Genomic DNA, 21,903 nt, shown 5'->3' on the forward strand with positions numbered 1-21,903 from the left:
AAGGCTTTTGTTGAGTCGCTGCGCGATAATTTCACACATTACGAGAAGTTAGGTAAAGAAATTTCTGAATGTAAGACATACGAACAATCACAAAAAAGAACACGCCGACGAAATGTTAGGCTCAACCCTCTTGATTACGGTCGTACAAAAGACGTTAACCTCACAGACTTCAATAAATTTCGAGTTGATAGCTATCTTCCTGTTATCGATCAATTAGCTACGTCCTTAAATCAAAGAATTAGTGCGTATGAAGAAGCTAACAATTATTTTGGATTTTTAAGAAATCTAGAAAATCTGCCTACTGAAGAGATCAGAGCCCATGCTGCTAAATTAACAGATTTTTATAAAGATGATTTGGAGGACAGATTGATTAATGAATTATTGTAATTTAAAGAATTTGTAAAAGAATTTATTAGTATTCATGAAAAAGAAAATGTATGTTTTGATTTAAAATTTTTCAGGTTTATAATCAATATCTTTCCAAATATTTGTATTTTATTAAGAATATATTTAACTCTAATGACAACAAACTTCACCTGTGAGCGATCATTTTCAAAACTCAAATTGATAAAATATAGATTAAGAGCATCTATGAAGCAAGATGGTCTGAACGATCTGTCAATTATGAGCATTGAAAGTGACATTAAGAAGTTTGAATTGCGATGATATAATAAATGATTTCGCTGAGAGAAAATCTCGGAAAGTATTGATATAATGTTTTATTCAATCAAACATACCAAAAATGTTACCAAAATATTAATGTATAATTATTAATAATAGTTTTATGAAAATAAATGTAATTCTTTTAGCATATCTCAATCAATTGTAATTTTAATTTCGATATCAATTTTCATAATTAATTAGCTCAAAATCATTTACTTAAGTAGGTCCCCACCACGTTTGCCTATGTTTTTGAAATTGCTTAATCCGGCACTGCATGGAAAACCGATCCGTTGATGACTTACGCGGTACACGTATTTGCCTCGGACCTTCAAGGTAACTCAGCTGCCAGAGCCACTGCAGCAGCCAACGAAGATGAGCAACCGGCAATCTACTGTCGCCGGTAGCTCGTAGAAGATGACAGCAATCGAAGTGCCACGCTGTCACTATGAGGGAAGAACCATGTTCCCTACTAACACACACTAGACCCATGTAACTGTAGAGACGACCAAATGCTCCAGGAGGCGGAAATTTAAACCCAACCCACACCGAGAGCGGAACGCACGTCGACGAGCGGCGGTCATTTTGACTAGCATCAATAAGTCGGCTAAACTATAGACAGAGAAGGAGAGCAATTTAGAGAGAGAGAGAGAGAGAAAGAGAGAGGGAGAGCGAATGAAGTGAAAAGAGAGAGAAAATAGCTAAAGGCGCGCGCACGTGATTGACTGACACCTGTTTGAATTCATTGTACGCGCATGCGACTTACTACGAATTAAATCTAATTTGATATACTTTGATAAGCGAACTAGAAATTAAAATCGGATCATAATTCAAACATAAATTTGAAAGTGAGGGTACTATAAAAGGAAAATTTACCAATGCTGCCCATATAAAATAGCGAAATAAATTGAAAAATATAGCAACAGTAATGATGCGACTTATTATAATCTATACCTGTGACCGCTGAGATTCTATGCATATCCAAAAGCAAGAAGCAGCGAGAGTAAAATAATCAACATAGTTAGCTGGCGAAATTTGAAAATTTGAAGAGATATGTTGATGACGTCACTTGATTAATAGAACTTATATATATTCTATATTTGTGAAATATCATTTTCAGTTTTATCTTTCATTATATTATATTTATACTTAATGCATAATATTATTCAAGGAACTGTAAAAAATTTTTCAGGCACAAGTATTAAAAACGATGTTATCGATGCTTTAATGACCACTTTGCCGCGTTATCTAACACGGACGGCTAGCAACTCGTCGAATAATAGATGTAGGTATTTCCATTAAAGAAAACATTTAAATATTAGTCATGTTACTTGAAAAATAAAAAAAGTCCACTTGTAGAAGGAATAATAATATACAGCCTATAATATTCATTATAGGAAATAATACTTAAGTTCGTACAGACAAAATAATACTAATAGTAAATACACACGTATCTAATAGTACTATCTATTATATTAGTCTAATATACTAATAGTAAATACATCAGAGTTCTGCAACGGTAGTCGATTTAATTAATCGAACCGTTCGCGATTCTGCTTCTCGCGCGTTAGTTCTAACAGTTAAGAGAGAGAGGGGGCACGCGATCTTTTGAATAGTTAGTTTCGCCTCAACTGTTCACGAGTGTTTACCGCCGATTTGTGTTTTGCACTTTGTTTTGCAAAAATAAAGTTTTCTTTGGGTCAATTACGTGCGTGAGTGCAACGGCATTTCCGTGACAGATAATAGCAGCAGTACAGAAGCAGCAGCAAAGTTATATTGAGGCAGATCGAGGCAGCGCAGCTGATAATCGAGGGGCAACGGCAGTTGAGATTTTTTGCAACAACAACTACGGCTGATCACCGTAATTACACCGCATGGTAGGTGCACCTTCCGTCATTATATGTGATATAAAATACATTTGGTATTTTGTTTAATCGTGTTAGCGTTAATTTTTGTATTTGCGTCGAGCGTTAGTTCGCGGTAGAATTCGAATCTACTCTCTCTCTCTCTCATTCTCATTGAAAATAGTTAATTGTAAAATCCTATTCGCGTGCGTCAGTCTTTCGGCCCTACAAAGACTGTAGTAATTTTTATTAATTAAAGTCTGTGAAATTTATTTACAGTTTTCGTAATTTAATTTTCCTAGTAGCTTAAGTAATTGAAAAAGGCTTAGGTTTTAATCCAATTACATATAGGGGATTAAGAAGATTAGAAGTAAAGTCGCTCACACTTGAAACTCAACGAGTGTCACAAGACACGTCACTTAAGGTGAGTTCAACTCCGTTTAACAGAAGACAACTAGGATAAATCATCTGACGTTAAGGCGAATACACGTACTATCATACGTGTTTAACGGAGCGGCGGTTTGTTCTGCATCGTGGGAATTTGTTCTTATATAAATTTTCCATTTTTCAGATAACCTCCCCCGTTACAGTTCATATATTTCATATTTATCCATTTAATTTGATGCAATAAAAATAGTATAATTATAGTACAAGTATTACAAAACTGCTCGCAATAGATATCCATTGTAATTATAGAAGCAGTATATTCATATCTTACATGAGGTACAATTAGAAGAATATTATTACTATCTATAAATAATATACATATTATATATAACTATATATAACTACATTTTCCATAGTAAAATAATGTAAAATACATTACGCCAAATTGAAATAAATGAAGATATAATATAAAACTCATTCACCAGCATGCTTTTACATATTAGAATATTCCTAGAGCATACATAATTCTTCGTTCTCGAACAGACGTTTTTTATCTATTTGCAGACAAACCTATGATTCTGCGTATTCTTCTACATGTTTCAGTTTCTTAGCAATTCCCTTTTGAATTGATGAGTGTCTAGACTACGCTATCAACAAGATTACGAAAAAATTGCTTTTTTGTTCGAGGCATTTGTGATTATATTTTCATCAATACCACGAATGCTATAAAATATTCACAAAAATACATAAGTTTAAATACATTAATATTCTCTTCCGTTGTTTGAGTCATTCATTGCTTTTACATTTATTTATTCATATTTTTTTAATTTTAGTTATGAATTTTTTATTTTTTAGTACATCATTATTTCATTTGCGTAATAAATTTATCTTTAGAAATAACATAACTAATTTATTTGAATGTTTTCCTTATTGGAAATACCTACCACATCTGTTCTTCGGCGAGCTGCCCGATTGTCCAAAGTGTCCGCATGTGAGAATTCGGCCTAGTAGTAATTGAGGCAGCAGTAAAATTGGAACTAGTTTCGCAGTTTTTGATAGTTTTACTTGAAAGTTTTCTACAGGTTGCTTGAATTATTTATTATAATTACGTTATTTAGTTATGGGGTTTTACGTTGTACGAAAAAATGAATAAAAGGATCCACGTTGTTCTAGTACTAACAGAATTTATTACAAAAAATGGTATACATACGAGTAGATAGGTATGTGACAGTACGTATATGAATACCGCTTGTGTCAAAGTATTAGAACTATTCCTTAGGTCGAAGTAACTTAACGACTAAGACGCGTTAGCTAACGAGTAATGGTAAGAAAGAAAAGCAGAGAGGGGAAGGATGAACGCTTTCATCAAAACACTCTATGCTCGTTATGCATATATGAAATAAAAGTGTATTTTTAGGAATTTGAAAATCTGATTTTTGCCAGTGTTAACAGATTTATATTAGAATGAAAATCAAAGAATAAAAAGAGAGAGAAGATGAAAGAAAGAAAAAAGAGAAAAAGGAAGAAAAAAAAGGAGTAAATTGCTTAAAAATTTTTTTATGTTTTAAAGCAATTTGTGATATAAATAAAAAGTGATATTTTATTTTTAAAGAAGGGATTCTTAGTTCATAATTAATTCATATTAAAGGAACTCACCTCATCAGTGTTGGAACCAAATAATAAAAGGTCAAAAGGAATAGCTGCTACAAGATCTATAATAAACCATCCTTTAAAATAATGAACAGCAATTTTTCCTGGATGAGATACAACTTCGTCGTTACTATTTACAAATGTAGTGCGAAAGTTTATAAGAATATCTACGATGAATGTAACGTCAACTGAAACAGAATATCAAATTTTGAACATTTATGAATATGAAACTGACAAAAGCAAATCGCGCTATTATTTGTAATTCTTTACGTATGAACTTAATCAAAGATATAAATATTCACAATCATGATAAATATAGATAAAACGTTATCTATGAAAAAAGTTACGTAACTATGTGACTTTCTTGTAGAGAAGATTTAAGAAAATAGGACAATATGCTTCCATAATACAAACTAGTCACGGTAATCCTCAAGTAAGGAAAAGTGGGCCAAAAATGGATTCAAAATCTGCTAACACGGATAGTTTCTATATCGTTCGTAGGTTATAAAAATGTAAAATTGGAAATTCTAACTGATCGGGTTCGAAAATTATGGACGTTTTTGTATTTATCCCATGCAAGTCAATGAAAAACAGAGTAGAACATTGACGTTCACACAAATAACTTATCCCCCGACTCCAAATTGATAATATGAGTATGTATTTATAATTTGTTGATGGAAATATGTTTTTTTTAATATTTATTTATATTTAAATCTATGAATTTTCTAAATAATGGAGTTTCATAAATTTTTTTTGTTTCAACGTATCTCAAATTGCTTTCGCTATTTTTAACGCTATGATTTTTTGAATAAAATTGAATAATATTTATTACAATATCTAGAGTTTCCAGTCATACCGCTAGGTGGCGCATGAAAATCTGTGAAAGGAAAATTCATGTCTTAGTTAGATATATACCATGAAAAATACCACTATGCAATTTCATTTCTACAAGGTTGGATACCACCAGGAAAATCTTTGGAGTTGTATTTCAAAGATACTGCTTCTAAAATGTCTCCTACGTGTTCTCATCATGAAAACCGAAAAAAAGTATATGGAACTTGTGGTAAGAAAATTATTTTTGATAGAATAAAGCTAGAAAAATTTTTGATAAGTAGATCTACTGAAAGTTTTATAAAAAAGCTCATATCAGATGATTTTGACCTGAATGATGAGAAATATCCTTTAAGCTTATGTAGATCTTGTTATTTAACACTTCTTGACATTGAAAAGGAAATTTACAATAGGCAAGTACCAACCATGCCTAATTACAAAGAGCTCATATTACCAAAAGAGACTCGTATGAAAAACGGTGTGTGTGATTGCTATATATGCAAGACTGCCAATTATAAGGGTCATACTAAAACTGAGAAAGACCGAGGTAAATTTAGACATATAAATGATGAAATTGATATTTCTGTTGGATTCCATGATTCAAAAAAATCAAAGCAGTCTTTGTTGAAATAAAATAGTGATTCTGTTGATTTGATAAAATTATGTACTAAATGTTTTCAAGAAATTGGCAGAGGTAAAACTCATGTATGTCAGGATTTGAAGAAAAATATAATTAAAGTGGTTGACAGTCTACCTGAAAAAGTCCAACAGCAAATTGCAACATATATGATAAAAAATAACATTAACTCTAACTCTGATACAAGTGGAAAACTTGTGAATATAGACGTAAACTTGAGCAGTGGAGGACGGAACACTATGGTAACGATAAATAAAATTGAAAAGAAAAATATTGTTTTTGATGAAGAAAATTTAGATAATTTTCGAGTCAAGATAGGAGCTTCTCAAAATCAAATGAAAAAAATTACTAACTTTTTGAGATGCAATGTTGGATGAAAATGTGTTCCTAAAAATTATCGAAAGCGTATGTCGGAAAAATCTAAGTTGTTGAAAGATGTTTACAAAACAGGTATGCATGCGTTTGACTGTGAAACTACAACAGAGAAGCAGCTGCGACCTGTTGTTTACGCAGATGCCGAAAAACTTCTCGATGAAATTATCAAAAGTAGAGACTTAATAGGAGATGTTTTGATCAAAGCTATGTCTGATGGTGGACAAAGCTTTTTTAAACTTAGTTTGACTGTTATGCCTGAAGATTATTCGCCGAAAGCATGGAACGAAGGAAATTTTGTGCAGAAGGATTATAACGATGAAAATGATCCAGACAACTTGGAATACTTGAATAAATCAATTAAAAGAACGCGTTATTCTGAAGGTGTCAGTCTAAGTAAAAAAGGTAAGTTATCTAGTGTAAATAAATTAATATTGTTGTATGTAGTATCACGGGGTTTTAGCTCGTGCTCTTTTCGGGCTAAATCAGTTATATAATAAATAATTCTCGCGGATTAATATTTTAATAAAGCGAAGTGCGCTATCCAAGACAACCCTGTGTGCCAGCGCGAACAGTGCTTGGGTCCAGCCGCATCAGCTTGCCTCCTTCCATACGTAGAAATTCGGCCTACGGAGAGTGTCGTGAGCTACAGGTTACTTGGTGAGGAACAACCTAAAAAGTCTCGCGGCGAAGTAGTTATACAATAAGGCAGGTGTATCGGAATAAATCGCTGCGGATTTTGATAGAAACGAATCCTGTATTTCAGGCACTAACGAATACATACAAGTGCGCGTGGTGGCGAAATGTGAGCGGCAGCGAACAAGGCGACGACGCAACGCAGCGCGCCGATCTTGTCAGCGACCGAACAAGATCGGACAACGAATTCGCTTAAAGCGGCTCGAGGCAAGACGCAATGCCGAGCAAAACGACAGGGTGCGTAAGTCGGGCGAAAAACTAAAGTGACAAATGCAGTTAGCAAGCAATAGGAGAGAGAGAGCCTAAGAGAGAGAGAGAGAGAATCGAGTAGGTACTTACAGTAGTTGTCGTCGGCTATTAGAACGGCAGCAACGCACGAACAGTAGATCGCGATCACGCTTACTCCTGCCCTACACTCACGCGGGCGTTCTCGCTTCTTAGTCTTATAGCTGACGGAATCCCTGTTAACATCAGCTATGTGCCTTCGCTTATCGCTGGCGATCTTTGGACTCATGTAATCGCCACTGCGTACTCGCTTACTCCTTCGAGATCTCTCGTAACGCAAAAGAAAAATCGTTACTGTCAAACTATGTTAACGTCCGTACTTGTCTCTGCTCGCATGCCAACTGACTCATTGCGCGCTCTCCTTCTCTCTCCCCTTCGCGATCGCGGTCACTCCACGACATCCGCGCTAAGGACTATCAATAGTATAGATCGTAGGACTCGACTCTTACCTTGTTCGCTGACATTTCAACTGCGCTACAAATTACAAATTATTATAATGCATGGTAAAGTATAAATATGATTAATAAACAAACTGGCTGCAGGGAGAGAGAGACATAACGAGAATGCGACTTGTTATAGTAGTTCTTGGAATAAAAGAAACTTATGATAATCTCAAGCTTTTATTCGATTTAACTAAAATTAATAATATTCCTTGTAAATTTGTTGCAGATTTCAAACTTTTGCTTATGGTTAATGGACAACAGACTGCAAAATCTTCATTTCCTTGTCCTTATTGTTTCATATCATTGAACGATATGAGAGGTAAATCAACCTCTGAAACAAATGGACATTATGATGCCTGTAAAAGTATGCCTGATGATGAAGAATATGAAAATCCGACTAGATTAAAAACATACGGCGACTTAAGGAGAGATCATAAAAAATACGAATATTACAAAAAATACGATAGAATGGAAAATGACAAGAAATTTAGTAGAGAATGTAAAAGCACTATAAATCTTCCACTTTTCAATGAAAACGAGCATCGTCATTGACAGCATGTCCATGTTCTGCAAAAGTGCGTAATTCTCGAAATGCATATCCATCAAGGCGTTGTAAATCACTTGTTCTGGCAAGGATTAGTACCTCTGCTAGGCGAAGAAAAAGCTTTACTGTGGCCTACGAAACTAAATTTGATTTCTAAGAATTATCATGGAGATGCCTTCGAAGGTAATGCATGTAGGAAACTGTTAAAAGAGTCAGATAGACTCAACGATCCAGAGATTTATAGTGACGTAGGTATTTTTAAAATAATACCGTATATTGCAGCCTTTAAAGCAATGGACAAAGTCGTAAACTGCTGTTTCACCTCTGAAAAAGTTGGACCTTTACTTGATGATCACGTTGAGGAATTGAGAAAAGCATTGGAAAGTATTGACTCACTCTCAACAACTTTGAAGATACACGTTGTTCTGGCTCACGTAAAAGAAAGTTTACAATACATTGATAAAAATAACGGCTTAGGATTTTGGTCAGAGCAAAATGGCGAATCAATTCATCGCGATTTCTTAAAGTTTTGGGAACGTTATAAAGTTAACGGTTTTCATCGTGATACTTATTTACCGAATCTATTGAAAGCAGTAGCTGAATTTTCTTCGCTACATCTTTAAATTCCATGTTATGCAATGTTAAATTCGTAAAAAGTTCTTGAAATTATAAAAAAAAAATACAAAAAAAACTACAAAAAAAAGAAAAAAAAAGGAAAAAAAAGAAAAAGGGATCGGTGAACCACTACGTCCTCGTCGTTGATCCTGGGTTAGGCTAAAAGTGGTTTGGGCAATTTTTGTTCCAGAAATTACACTTGTAATGGTAAAAATTATTCAATTTTACAATAGGATAGTCGGATTTCCAGTTACATTGAAAAACAGAAAAACTGTTCGCATTGCATCATTAAGGTAACTCGTAAATGAACAAATGAATGAATATCATGAAAAACATATCAATAATTATCATGAAAAACGTATTTCCATCAACAAATTATAAATACATACTCATATCATCAATTTGGTTCTACTCTGTTTTTCATTAACATGCATGGGATAAATACAAAAACGTCCATAATTTTCGAACTCGATCAGCTAGGATTTCCAATTTAACATTTTTGTAACCTACGAACGATATAGAAACTATCTGTGTTAGCAGATTTTGGATCCATTTTTGACCTACTTTTCCTTACTTGAGGATAACCATGAAGTAATCATTTAATACTCTAGCAATCAAAGTGACTGCGGAGAAAGAAGATCTCAAGTTCTATCTTTACATGGGAAGTTGATTTAATTTTTAATTTCCTTTAGATACCACTTCTTCCACAATTACCCTCTTCTTTCATTATTCGTATATAAATACAGATTATCATCGTCGACGTATTGTTTTAAATGGGGAAGAAGAAGCCATAATTAATAAGGAAAAGTAAGTGAGAAAGAAAAAGAGAGATGTGCCCATCCTTAGTAATCTTTGAATTAGTTTAATAGTACGAGCGCAGGGGAATCATAATATCCCACCTATTTAATGAGGTACGACTACTGTTGTATTCTTTATTCTCTCCTGATTGTCGATATCGATGGGAAAGATTTCGATCAAGTAATAAGGTCACTTGCATCAATTAAAAATAAAGTGAATTGTTATGAAGTAAGCTATCATACCCTAGATGGCATCGACGTATAAAACTTGCTATCTGATTTTAAAATTATTTGAATTTCCTTATTTAATTATTTGTGAATCTTTATTTAATCTATTTGTGAATTAATTAGTATTAAAATACGTATATTTAAATAATTTATACAAGATTATGGGAAGAAAACTCAATCGGTAAAAAAACATTTATTAATAAAAATTAACGTACAAGCAAATATACTATGGAATTTGGCAAAACAACAATGTTAAAACACGTACTTATACAGCATATATCCTGATAGCATTATACAGTCGATGAATTACTCTTACCGAATTTATTTGCACTCACATCTATTCATGATCATTAGTATGCGTCTGTCAGTAGTTAAGCAATGTATGTTCTGGGACACAAAGGATCCGACAAGGGATACCGCCAATGTATAAGGGATATATGTATGTTCTGGGACACAAAGGAGCCGCCCGATGAAGGTGTCACGGTAGTAACACCTTTTAATTTATGGTCAGACCCCATGCTGAGTGTCTAAAAGGCATTTGATGTACCTTTGACACCACCCGCGTGCTTGTGGGCCCCATGCTGAGTGTTTAAAGGGCATTTGATGTTCGTTTGACACCTCCCGCGTGCCGCCAATGTATAAGGAATATGTGTATGTTCTGGAACACAATCCAATGTATAAGGGATATGTGTATGTTCTGGGACACAAAGAGGCCGCCTAATGAAGGTGTCGCGGAGTAGTATAGGCTATAAGGGTTCTAAGCCACTTTTACCATGTGAGTATTCATTCCTTCCTTTCCAGCAGTCGATAACATGATTAATCCTGCGTTACCGGCCACTGAAATGTTTTATCGGCTAATTTTGTATCGACGGTTTGCATTGTAGCCGACCGAGCATGTGCACGTGCATGTGCATGTGCATGTGCATGTGCGTGTGCATGTGTATATGCATGTGCATGTGTGTATGCTCGGTCGGTAGTTATCGACGTGGGTGATGCCCCCGCAGGCCCCATGCCCCCCCCGGCCCTATAGCCCTCTCCCCGATGATCGATCGATGATGCGTCAGATTGATGAAAGAAAAAAAGATATATGTGATTAAGTGTGGGGGGTGGAATATTATCGACGGTGGCGTACAGGCATGACGCGCCCAGTCGGTATATCTCATGGAATGAGGTGGGGGATAAGGTTTATTATCATTGGAAAATCAACAAAAAATCATCGAAATTTTGAATACGTTTAAAATTAAAAAAACATTTATTTGATAAAAAAAGTATACATGTTTATTATATTATAATACTTATACAAGTTTTGTAATCTGATTATTTATATTACTTCTTTTCATTGTCGAACTGTTTGTAGCCTTTTTGTTCTGGAAATTGACTAGTGTTGGTTGAAAATTTAAAAGTGATTTGTTTCCATGTAGATTGCTTTTTCTTTTCATCTGGGTCTTCTTGGGGAAGACGCGAATACTTGACTGACGGATAACGGTCCATTTTATTCGAATGCTGGCTGATGAATAATCTGATCCTTGCGTTGTCTTATTTATAATAGCTGACAATTACGTTAGTTACACAGCCAAGAGTGTAAATTGGATTCTGTGTTTGATAATTTTCAATCTTGGTTTTCAGAGGTTGTAGCACTTTTATGCAGAACCATTTTCGATATGTGTCAGCCGAGTAAACAGGAATATATTTCACTTTGAAAAGTTTAACTTTGAATTTGGGATTGGAATCGGTATATTCACGATGTAGATATAAAACTGTGAATATAAAATGTACATCCAGAACCAATTCATTTCGGAGATAATTGTCAATGGTGATGCGAACACATTCAGCAACATATTGTATAAAAACGTTTAGTATGGAATGACTAACAATGATCACTACTTTTGTAGCTAACCTATCAGTTCTAGAACTAGGAATATCTTCCTGAGTAAATTTATGACAAAGACCCATTGAATATTCAGATAAATTGTTCGTTTTCTTATCCTTTGACATGTACCAGATACCTTTCAATAAGGCTATAGAATATTCAATTATTATGAGATCATGCGTTGATAGGTGAAAATGTTAGAAAAATGTATCAGGTTCGCACCTTCGTCAATGAGTGACTGTACATAATTCATCGTTGTTTGAATCATAGAATCATCTATATTATACGGTTTACTAAGATATTCATGCAAGCAGGCTATAGCCCGACTTCGAATGTTGGTACTTAATGAATTCATAATGTGTCTGATGCTGGTGCAGACGGCAAATGAGCTGCGGCGTATGAATCGCGCTCCTTTTGTAACGGCAACTGCGTCATGGAGAGGGTAAATGACTCATTCAACTTATGAATGTCAGATAAAACTTCTATGATTTTCATATCAAGTTCTTCTCGATGAAGATCAATCAATGTATAAGTTTCTTTTAATTCAGCTTTCAATTTTAAAATAGAATCTTTAATATTTTCAATCTCTGTTAAAAGAATCTCATGTGAAGTTTTCAAATTTAGTTCGTCAGCTCCTCTCAGCTTGCGTCCAAACACATCAATGCTCATTGTTAAAATGAATAAAAAAAGGCAATGAATGGATAATAAATAGTAAATTGAAAATGCTTAATTTCTTTAAGTTTTTTTTATATTTATTGAATTATTGTAACTTATATAAATTCTAATAAGCTGCCGCCAAGATACTTAATCTTAACAATTCTTTTTTCAAGTTGACCGAGCAGAGTATTGTACGATTCCGGGTTCATAATGAAATGTTCGCTTAGTTTGCTGGGAAGGAAAATGTCAAACTTAGCATCCAGTTCGACGACGACTCTTGCTCCGAATTTTGTTTGAACTTTTTTCATGCCAGTGACTGTGTAAAGGATTGAAGGATTCAATTCTTTTAATTTTTTCGTTGGCAAGTAGGATGGGGTACGAGCTACAGCGTTAATAGTTTCCATAATGAAGATTGATACCTACGACATGTAAAATTTCAAATATAAAAAATGAAAAAATTCTATGAGTAACAGTTGACATACAATTTTTGATTAAAAAGAGTATTCAAGCTATATGAAGTATCTACTGTGAGCGCAGACGAGCGAATGAATCCGTACCTTGATGCTATTGTATATATAGGGTTAAACCGATCATTTGAACCGATCATTAATTGAAGGCTTTGTACCAATCCCCCACCTCTACTTCATCTTCCTCATCCTCTAAATCTAACATTTTTAGTTTGCTGATCACATCGTAATCATAATCATAATCATCATCATTATCATTATTCGACTCTGACGTTAAAGAATCGCTGTCAGGGAGGTCGTAAGTCTGACTTAATTGTCGACTATAACGATTTTTCAACCAATTTTTAAGAGCCACGACATTTTGAAGCGCGCAGTTTTCTGTCCAGCCTGGAGGATGATAATTGCAAGGTATATGTTCGCAAAATCCTGACTGATGTAAGGAAGGGCAACCCAGATCTTCGAGATCGAAGACATGATCAATAAATCTAGTGAGCCACTCCACTTTTTGACGTCCCTTTATATAAATAAGAACTTTGTCAGTGTCAGCTGCTAAGCGACATAGGTCTTGTATAATAAGCGGATGGCAATCGTATGGTAAGTTTCCTGTATTCCAATCAAGCCCATGATAGTTATTTGTAAGCCATGAATTTTCACGTTTTGAATGACTGGGAAGTTCTTCCCAAGAACATGGTGGCTTGAAAATCCAATGAGCGGGTTCTATATCGTCATTGAGATTTATCATTGCAAGTTCTTTCAAAACTGGTTGATCATCGTTCTTAAAAGCTTGTATATCAACGATGATTTCCATGTCAAATCTACAATGAAAAAAAATATATATATTAGATAGAAATATAGTTTAAATCATATGTTAGTTCATTGATTTTTCCAATACCTTGTTAAAGGATTGCAACGTGCCATGATCGCTCGAACCGATGAGTGCTCGACTGAATATGATGTAGCATCGATTTTGACACGCATTTTATACATTTAACCCTTCCCACTTTTTCATATGTTAGTAACAGTGCGATAATCAAAATTCGCTCATACGTCTATGTCCAATCAAGAGTCTTTATAAATATGGCTAAGTTCTTTTTATATGCTACAAGAACTCTAGCTCCGAGCGAATAAAGTTAAGTCCCTTTAAACGAGCTGACACTAGATGACTTATACTATAGCCTTTCTTTCCAATGCGCACGCGGCTAAGTTTCATTTCTCTCTCTGCTATCGACACTTAATCTCTACAGCATACAAAACAGAAAAGAACTTAAAATCGTGCGCCTGCGAAGTGACATAGCTCTATTAGCTATGTCGCACGCTGAAAAATATAAGTTTTCGGTCATATGAGAACTTACACGTATGAACGTAATATGGTCTTAGCCGTGGAGTAGTGCAATGCATCACACTCTTCCCTCTCCCAAAAGTTAGCCATGTAGCGCGTGGCTACGAGCTGTGCGTGCGCGTGCTCTCTCTCATTCATGAATTGATATAAAGAGCGATCATAATGCACACGCGTTAATTGATAATTGAACAGCATCACGACTGTAGTCTATGAATTACTAAATCAACGCGCTCATTTTAACTTTGAAAAAATTTTCAAGAATTCATTGCGCTAAATGTAATGTATTTGGTCTTGAAAATTTTTTTGAAGTTAATGAAAAAAGTAGTTAGCGTGATAGTTAGAAGCGTGCACGCATGAAAGGACATAACTACGCGTGCGAGTATAAGTGGTCTTAATTGCGCGAGCATAAACTGCACGAAAATTTTCTAAGTCCACAACCGGCTGCACGAAAATTTTCTAAGTCAACCGTATGACTTCATCCTCTCGCTGTGAGAGCTCAGATTTAAATGACTGCGCGTGCACGCATGAAAGAACATAGCCACGCGCGCGAGTATAAGTGGTCTTAGTTGCGCGAGCGAGCATAAACACCATGCACGAAAATTTTCTAAGTCCACAACCGAATGACCTCATCCTCTCGCTGCGAGAGTTCAGAGTTAAATGACTCTGCGTGGAGCTCCCCATCCTGAAGTAGCCTTGGCTTCCTATGCATTGATTGATATGTAGGGACTTAGTCGCGCGCGAACATATTAGGACTTAGTTACATACAAGCATATTCGAGACTTGTGAAATATTACAAGTGTCAATACCCTCACTTGACTTTGACATTTTTTAAAAATTAAAATTTTTTCAATCATTTTTTTTCTTTTGCTATGCATTGATTGATATGTAGGGACTTAGTCGCGCGCGAACATATTAGGACTTAGTTATATGCAAGCATATTCGAGACTTGTGAAATATTACAAGTGTCAATACCCTCACTTGACTTTGACATTTTTTGAAAATTAAAATTTTTTCAATCATTTTTTTTCTTTTGCTATGCATTGATTGATATGTAGGGACTTAGTCGCGCGCGAACATATTAGGACTTAGTTATATGCAAGCATATTCGAGACTTACGATATATTACAAGTGTCAATATCCTCACTTGACTCTGACAATTTTTGAAAATTAAAATTGTTTCAATCATTTTTCTTAGAATACATACGTTTAATACAGTTAGTTCATTGCTATACATGTGTATAGTAACGAGTTCTCTCGGTTACGTTAGCTGATCCATAGTCGTAAAAATTTGAAACGTCGCGCCGTAGGTCATGTTATAATACAAATTCTCAAAACAAAAATACACTTACTTTATCTCAATTTTAGTGCATAGTTCGATTTGAAAGAAAGAAAGAAAAAATCTCAGTCAGTGTAAAGCTGTGGTGCTGTTCAAACGTCTGAATTTGAATCGCGTTATTCGAGGCGTTATTTCATCCATGAAATATGTAAAAGTGAAAATTGTGATCGTGCACATGAACATTTAATGGATCCACGACTTCAGCACTTAGAGATATCACCGTTACATATGCATGTTGTAAGTTTGTTAATTTTTATAGATTGATATATATATGTTTTTTAAAAGTAGTTTTAACAGTGTAGTGATTGTTTTATTATTTTAGCCACTTAATTTTTATAAACGCGAAACTAGAGAAATTGGAACGCAAACGGAAATAGAAGATCCAAAATCTGTAACTTCGAAAGAAAACGTCACTGTAGAAGTCATCGTTCCTGATGTTGTAAGTATAAAAAAATTTTAACATCGCAATGGAAATGGAAATTTTCAAATTAATTTTTTTCTAATGATTTACTATTTTAATTGCAGAATTTACAGAAATCACGTGTTGACGAAAAAAATGAAGAGTCTGCAACTCAATATTTGCCCGTTTCAATGGTAAATTAAAAAAAATTTTAACGTCGGAATAGAAATTGAATTTTTTTTAAGTTAAATTTTTTTTTTTATAATTTTAGACACTTTTGGATATTGGTAATTTCATCACCGATTATGAAAAGGTAAGTTGAAACACTATTTTATTTTTATAAAAAAATTATTTCTATAACGACTTATTATTCTGATTGCAGGAGGATTTTGAGAAAATATACAACGAAGAAAAAAGTAATGTGGCTGTAACTGAATATTATCCAGTACCAATCGTAATTTTTTATTTTCAAAATCATATTTTATAAAAAAATATTTTGCACACGCATTTATTATCATAAATTTTTCAGAATCCACCAAACGGCCACAGTTCAACGAAAAATCAAGATAATACGCAGGCATATGAGGAATATATTCCCTCTTCAGAGGTAAAATATTTTTTTGATTTCTAACGTTAATTTTTTTTTAATTTCCAAAGTTAATCATTTTTACTTATTTATTTTTTATAGTGTAATCAGAAGAAACAGAACGTGGAATGGAAACGGCAAAATGAAAAAAATCTAATAAAGTTGCAGATCAAACTGCAGAGGTACTTATTTTTTATCCTCGTATATTCTCTTTTATTAACATAATTTAAATGAATATAAATATAATGAAAAAATTCTATTTTTCAGAAACAGCAGCCGGACGTGGTAGACCATTTGGACATTTACCGTCCAAATAATAAAATTAAATCCTTGCCACGCGTACCGAAAAAGAAGGATGACAAATTAAAGGATAATAACTCATATAAGTATGTAGCGTCTAAAAACTCAGTAAAAAAACACGTGACGATACCGAAAACGGACGGACAAAAACAGAAAACTAATGACAAAAAAATTACAAAAAAAACATTACCAAAAATAATAAGTAACGTGAAGACGCGCGTTATATCAAACAAACATATAAATAAGACTGAAGCGACAAAAACAGACAAAGAACAGAAACTTCTTCACTATTCCACAATACAATCATTAAAAAAAAATAGAAAACAGACAGATAAAAATACGGACTCGACGAATACTCGTAAATCACGACCAAAAATTAGACAGCGAAAACCCACTCCTCGTCAATTATCAGTACCACGAGTTCTGATAATTCACCTCCTCCGAAGAAAAAAAAATCCCCCCCAAAAACTTCTCCAACAAAAAAATTTCAAGTTCCTCGAGTTCCTCTAGTTCAAATTCAAGTTCCTCTAGTTCTTCCAGCAGCTCCTCTTCTGAAAATTCCTCACAAAGACAAGACTCCAATGACAAACGTACTCCTCCAGACACTAACACCTCTCGACCAAAACCATTTCAATATTCTCGAAAACGATCGAGTTCGTGTTCCTCGATACATAAGCGACTGAATGAGTTTTTAAATTTTAAAATGTAAATATTTTTTATGTACGATATTGTAAATTTTGCACTTTTATATTTTATACTTTTATACTTTTATGCATTTATACTTTTATACTTTTATAATAAAAAGAATATAATAAAAACTTGTGTTAATAATTTTTTATTAAAAAGTATTAATTCATCTTTAAATTAAACAAAATATGTATCATAAATTTGCTTTATTTTCTTGCGGCAAATAGGACAAGAACATTATCTGATTGAACATGTGTAGCATGTTGCGATATGTCCACAAGGTAAAAAAATTTTTCTAAGTTCCTTAGTGAAGCATATTTTGCAAATTCGTTCATCGCTAACTTTATCGATATTTTCTTCTGGTGATGATGTTGTGTTTGAATCTATATTTATTGCAATCGATCGGTACTCAAGCTCGTATATACCATATACATCAAAACTTGGTGGATTTGGTAGAGGTATGGTACTCGGATCAACTCCGATCGGAATATTACCACAAGGCACGTTGCGAATGAATCGACAGCGGCCACCCCATCGCTGGTGTTCCATCTTAGGATCGTCACCCTCTTCCCAACGAAAAATCTCTATCTTACACTCGAAGCATCGGACTTGGTCAATTTCATTCACAAAGTAAAATCCGGCAGCTGCTAAATCCTTAGGCTGCACATATGAGCATGGCCAGTTGTCAAAGCTTTGCAGCCTAACTTGTTCAGATCTGGAGAAAATGAATTTGTAAGAAAAAAATTACTAAGAATACTTTAAAATAATTACCTATAGTCTGACATGGTTCTTCAATGCGAGTATTACTACAACTAAATTAAAAAAGCACTTGCACACAAATTTAAAGTTGTAGTACCCCCTCCCTTTGTTAAATATGCATATAAATGAGATTTCCTTTGCGAATGTGATCATTCTCTTGTCATCTATCAAGAAATATAGAAGCTCAAAATGTGTTATCCAAAACACGCTCAAGACATCAATAAATTCTGCTTTCCAACTGTAAGAACGTTAGTAGAGTTGCTTATGGAGCTGGAAGAAGAAGAAGCTCAATCCGACATAGAAATACTTAGTGATGATAATGATGATGATGATGATTATATTCTAAATGAAGAGTCTGAAATAGAAACTTCAGATACTTGTAGTACATGTGGTGAAGAAGATTAATAACATATATATAAAATAGTAGAAGTCGATCTCAATTCATTCGTGATCGATACCTGCAACAGTCAACGTCTATGCTAAAAAACAAAATGGAAATTTTACAAAACTGTTTGGAACACTTCCATCTGATTGAAGGAGCTGTAAATCTTATTATTTCTAAAAACCTACGTGATCAAATAATTATAGAACGATGGAAAAAACAATGTGTCTTATCTTTGCGAACTTTGAAAAAATTTTTGAGACAGTCATCATCGCTTAGTGTGCCACAAAAACAATCATTGTTCAGTACCTTTGGTAAACTTGAATGTATTTATTTAAGACTAGAAAATTGTAGAGTTTATGGAAGAGGTTTGGATGATAGTATAAAAAATCGTATACAATGGGTGGACTTGGAAAGCGCATTCGAAAACCGTTTGAAAACTAGTATTATAGCCAATATTCAACACATTGATATTGAATCATTCTTAAAAGATGCTTGCGATTTATTTACAAGACATGTCAAAAGTATTTTAAGAGTGAATAATGCTTGTAAAATTATACTACTCGAAATATTGAAGTATATCCTTCAAGCTCTCTCAAGAAATGGTTTGATGATAATATTAAAAGTCCATTATTAAAAGAGGTGGAGGAATTTGAAAGTAACTAGTCAGGTTGGTCTTTGGATTCTATTATTAATCTTCAAATTAATATTAATAAATTGAATCCAATGCGAAGTGGAAGTTCTTATATACCTCTACCAACATTTTTAAAAAACAAGCATGCTTGTATCAATGTAGAAAATAATGATAAGAAATGCTTTATCTGGGCAATTTTAGCAGCTTTATGTAAAATTAAATATACAAATCATCCTCAAAGAGTAAGTCATTACAGATCATACAAGAATAAACTCCATTTGAATGGTATATCATATCCAGTCTCTTTGAATCAAATTTCAAAATTTGAAAAAACAAAACAGTATATCAATTAATGTGTTTGGTTTAGAGGGTAAAAAAATATTTCCTCTTTATCATAAAGATAATAAAAAATTAAATCATGTTAATCTTTTATTGATAAATGATGAAATATCAAATAATTATCATTATATTTATATAAAAGACCTTGCAAGATTAGTAGGAAGCAGTTTATCGCGCTGCAAAACTAAAAAATTTATTTGTGATCAATGTTTGCATTATTTTAACACCTCAGAGAAACTCGTTGCACATGAAAGGAACTGTAAGCAAATAAATAAGTGTAGTGTACAGATGCCAAGAAAAGGTCAAGATGTGATTGAATTCAAGAACTATGGATTCAAATTAAAATCACCATTCATTATCTATGGAGACTGTGAATGCTTATTGAAAAAACCAAAAGTTGATGAGCAAGATGTTCATAAAAATACGATTACTATTCAACACCACGAAATGTTTAGCATAGGCTACTACTTGAAATGTAGTTATGATGACAGTTTATTAAGATATAATTCTTATCGCGGGCCTGAGCCAGCGAAATGGTTCGCAGAAGAGTTAAAAATATTTCTTATTACATAAAAAATATTTATGATGATCCAAAACCTATGAATGATCTTACGCCAGAGGAAATCGCTCAATTCGAGGCAACAAACGTATGTCATATTTGTGAAAAATTAATTAACGAATCAATGAAAGTTCATGACCATTGTCACTTGACAAAAATATATCGAGGTGCAGCCCATCAAAGTTGCAATCTGAACTATCAAGATTCTCGTATAGTACCTGTAGTTTTTTATAATCTTAGTGGTTATGATGCTCATATTATTATTCGTGATATATCCAATCACTTTTCTGAAAATATTAAAATTTTACCTTTGACGAAAAAAAATTATATTGCATTCACAAAGATTGTTGCAGACACTGGAATCAAATTACGATTCTGTGATGTTCGTATCACTTATAAATAAAATAATTCGAACTCTCGTAATCTAGCTAATGAGTAAGAATTTGTTTCCAATGATTTTACTCTAATTGTCAAGAAAATAAATAAATAAATCAAATGTAATAAATAAGTAAATCAAATATACATAAGTAAGTGCAATATATCGAGGAAAGTCAGACAATGCTCTAGTTTCTTATGGTGCGAATTGTCCCATAAGCAGAGCTAAAGTCTTTCTTTAATAGGATATAATTCGGCCCAAGTTTCTTATAGCGCGAGATGTTCTATAAGTCGAGCTCAAATTATAAGGAAAGGATAGTCTTGCTTAGTTAATCACAATGAGAGAAAGAACTTAGGTATTAATCCAAGTTTATTCAGACTCATGCGCTCACCTTGCAAGGCTAGAAGTGAATGCTATCCTGTGCAAAGGTGGGCCTATTTATACACAGATTTTCCCGCTTATTTTTGCAGGAAAGATTTCATCGAAAATTCGAGAGACATTCGCGAATTTTGAGAAATGATTTTTCTTAATTTACAAGTAAATAACCATTAATATTAAGTTTTTAACACATGTAAACTTTACAGAATTAGTTATTTGTTGATTTTTTTTTTTTTTTTTTTTTTTTATGGTGGTAAAAAAACAGGATAAATCCTCATGGACCATAACGGTTGGAGTGTGACGGCAGTTCACCGAAGCTACCCACCTACACTCTCCCACCCGCCGTGTGACGTGACTCGCTAATCCTCTCAGACCGGGCTGTTTCAAGCGATCTATCAATCGAACGCAAGGAGCCTCCGGGTCGTCGAAGACCAGCTGACCGCCCAAATCCCGCTTCTCTTCAACCGGAGGGTAAACCATCCGGGGAAGAGTAGTAAAGTCCACCTACACCATTCTGCAGCGGGGAACCGCGTAAGCATTACTTCCCGCTGGAGAACCGCGTCAAGTCCTCTCGTTGTCCACGGGTCCTGTATCGTTTCGTTACGTCCGTTTATTCACATTCATCCATTTGTTCATACCATTTACTCTCGCATTCTTCTCGTCTAACACTCGACTTCCAGGCAACCGTCCGCCTTTTTCCCTCGTAGGATAGTCTCAACGTACGTTGCCGTTACCGTCCAGTAGTCTTTGTCTTGTAGCATCTTTGCCACAATGTTGTTGGGCGTGATGTTTCCAAGTGTCGTCTCCAGTCTTTGCCTTTCGTCGTTCCAGTGTGAGCATTTGAA

The 21,903-nt window shown here is 34.1% G+C and overlaps 1 protein-coding gene across 5 annotated transcripts in view; it reads right to left on the reverse strand.

The window, feature by feature from the left end:
* The window catches only part of LOC131672074 (potassium voltage-gated channel unc-103), a 1,608,120-nt gene that overhangs the window by 1,314,407 nt on the left and 271,810 nt on the right, over positions 1-21,903 (reverse strand). For all 5 annotated transcript variants that reach the window (XM_058949027.1, XM_058949035.1, XM_058949044.1 and 2 more), the window contains exon 3: positions 4,548-4,729. In XM_058949027.1, the coding sequence (XP_058805010.1) occupies positions 4,548-4,729 (182 nt within the window). The remainder of the gene's footprint in view (positions 1-4,547; positions 4,730-21,903) is intronic.

This window comes from Phymastichus coffea, unplaced genomic scaffold (assembly GCF_024137745.1).
Source record: "Phymastichus coffea isolate CEN01 unplaced genomic scaffold, Cenicafe_Pcof_1.1 PCOF00011, whole genome shotgun sequence".
NCBI classification, from domain to species: Eukaryota; Metazoa; Arthropoda; class Insecta; order Hymenoptera; family Eulophidae; genus Phymastichus; species Phymastichus coffea.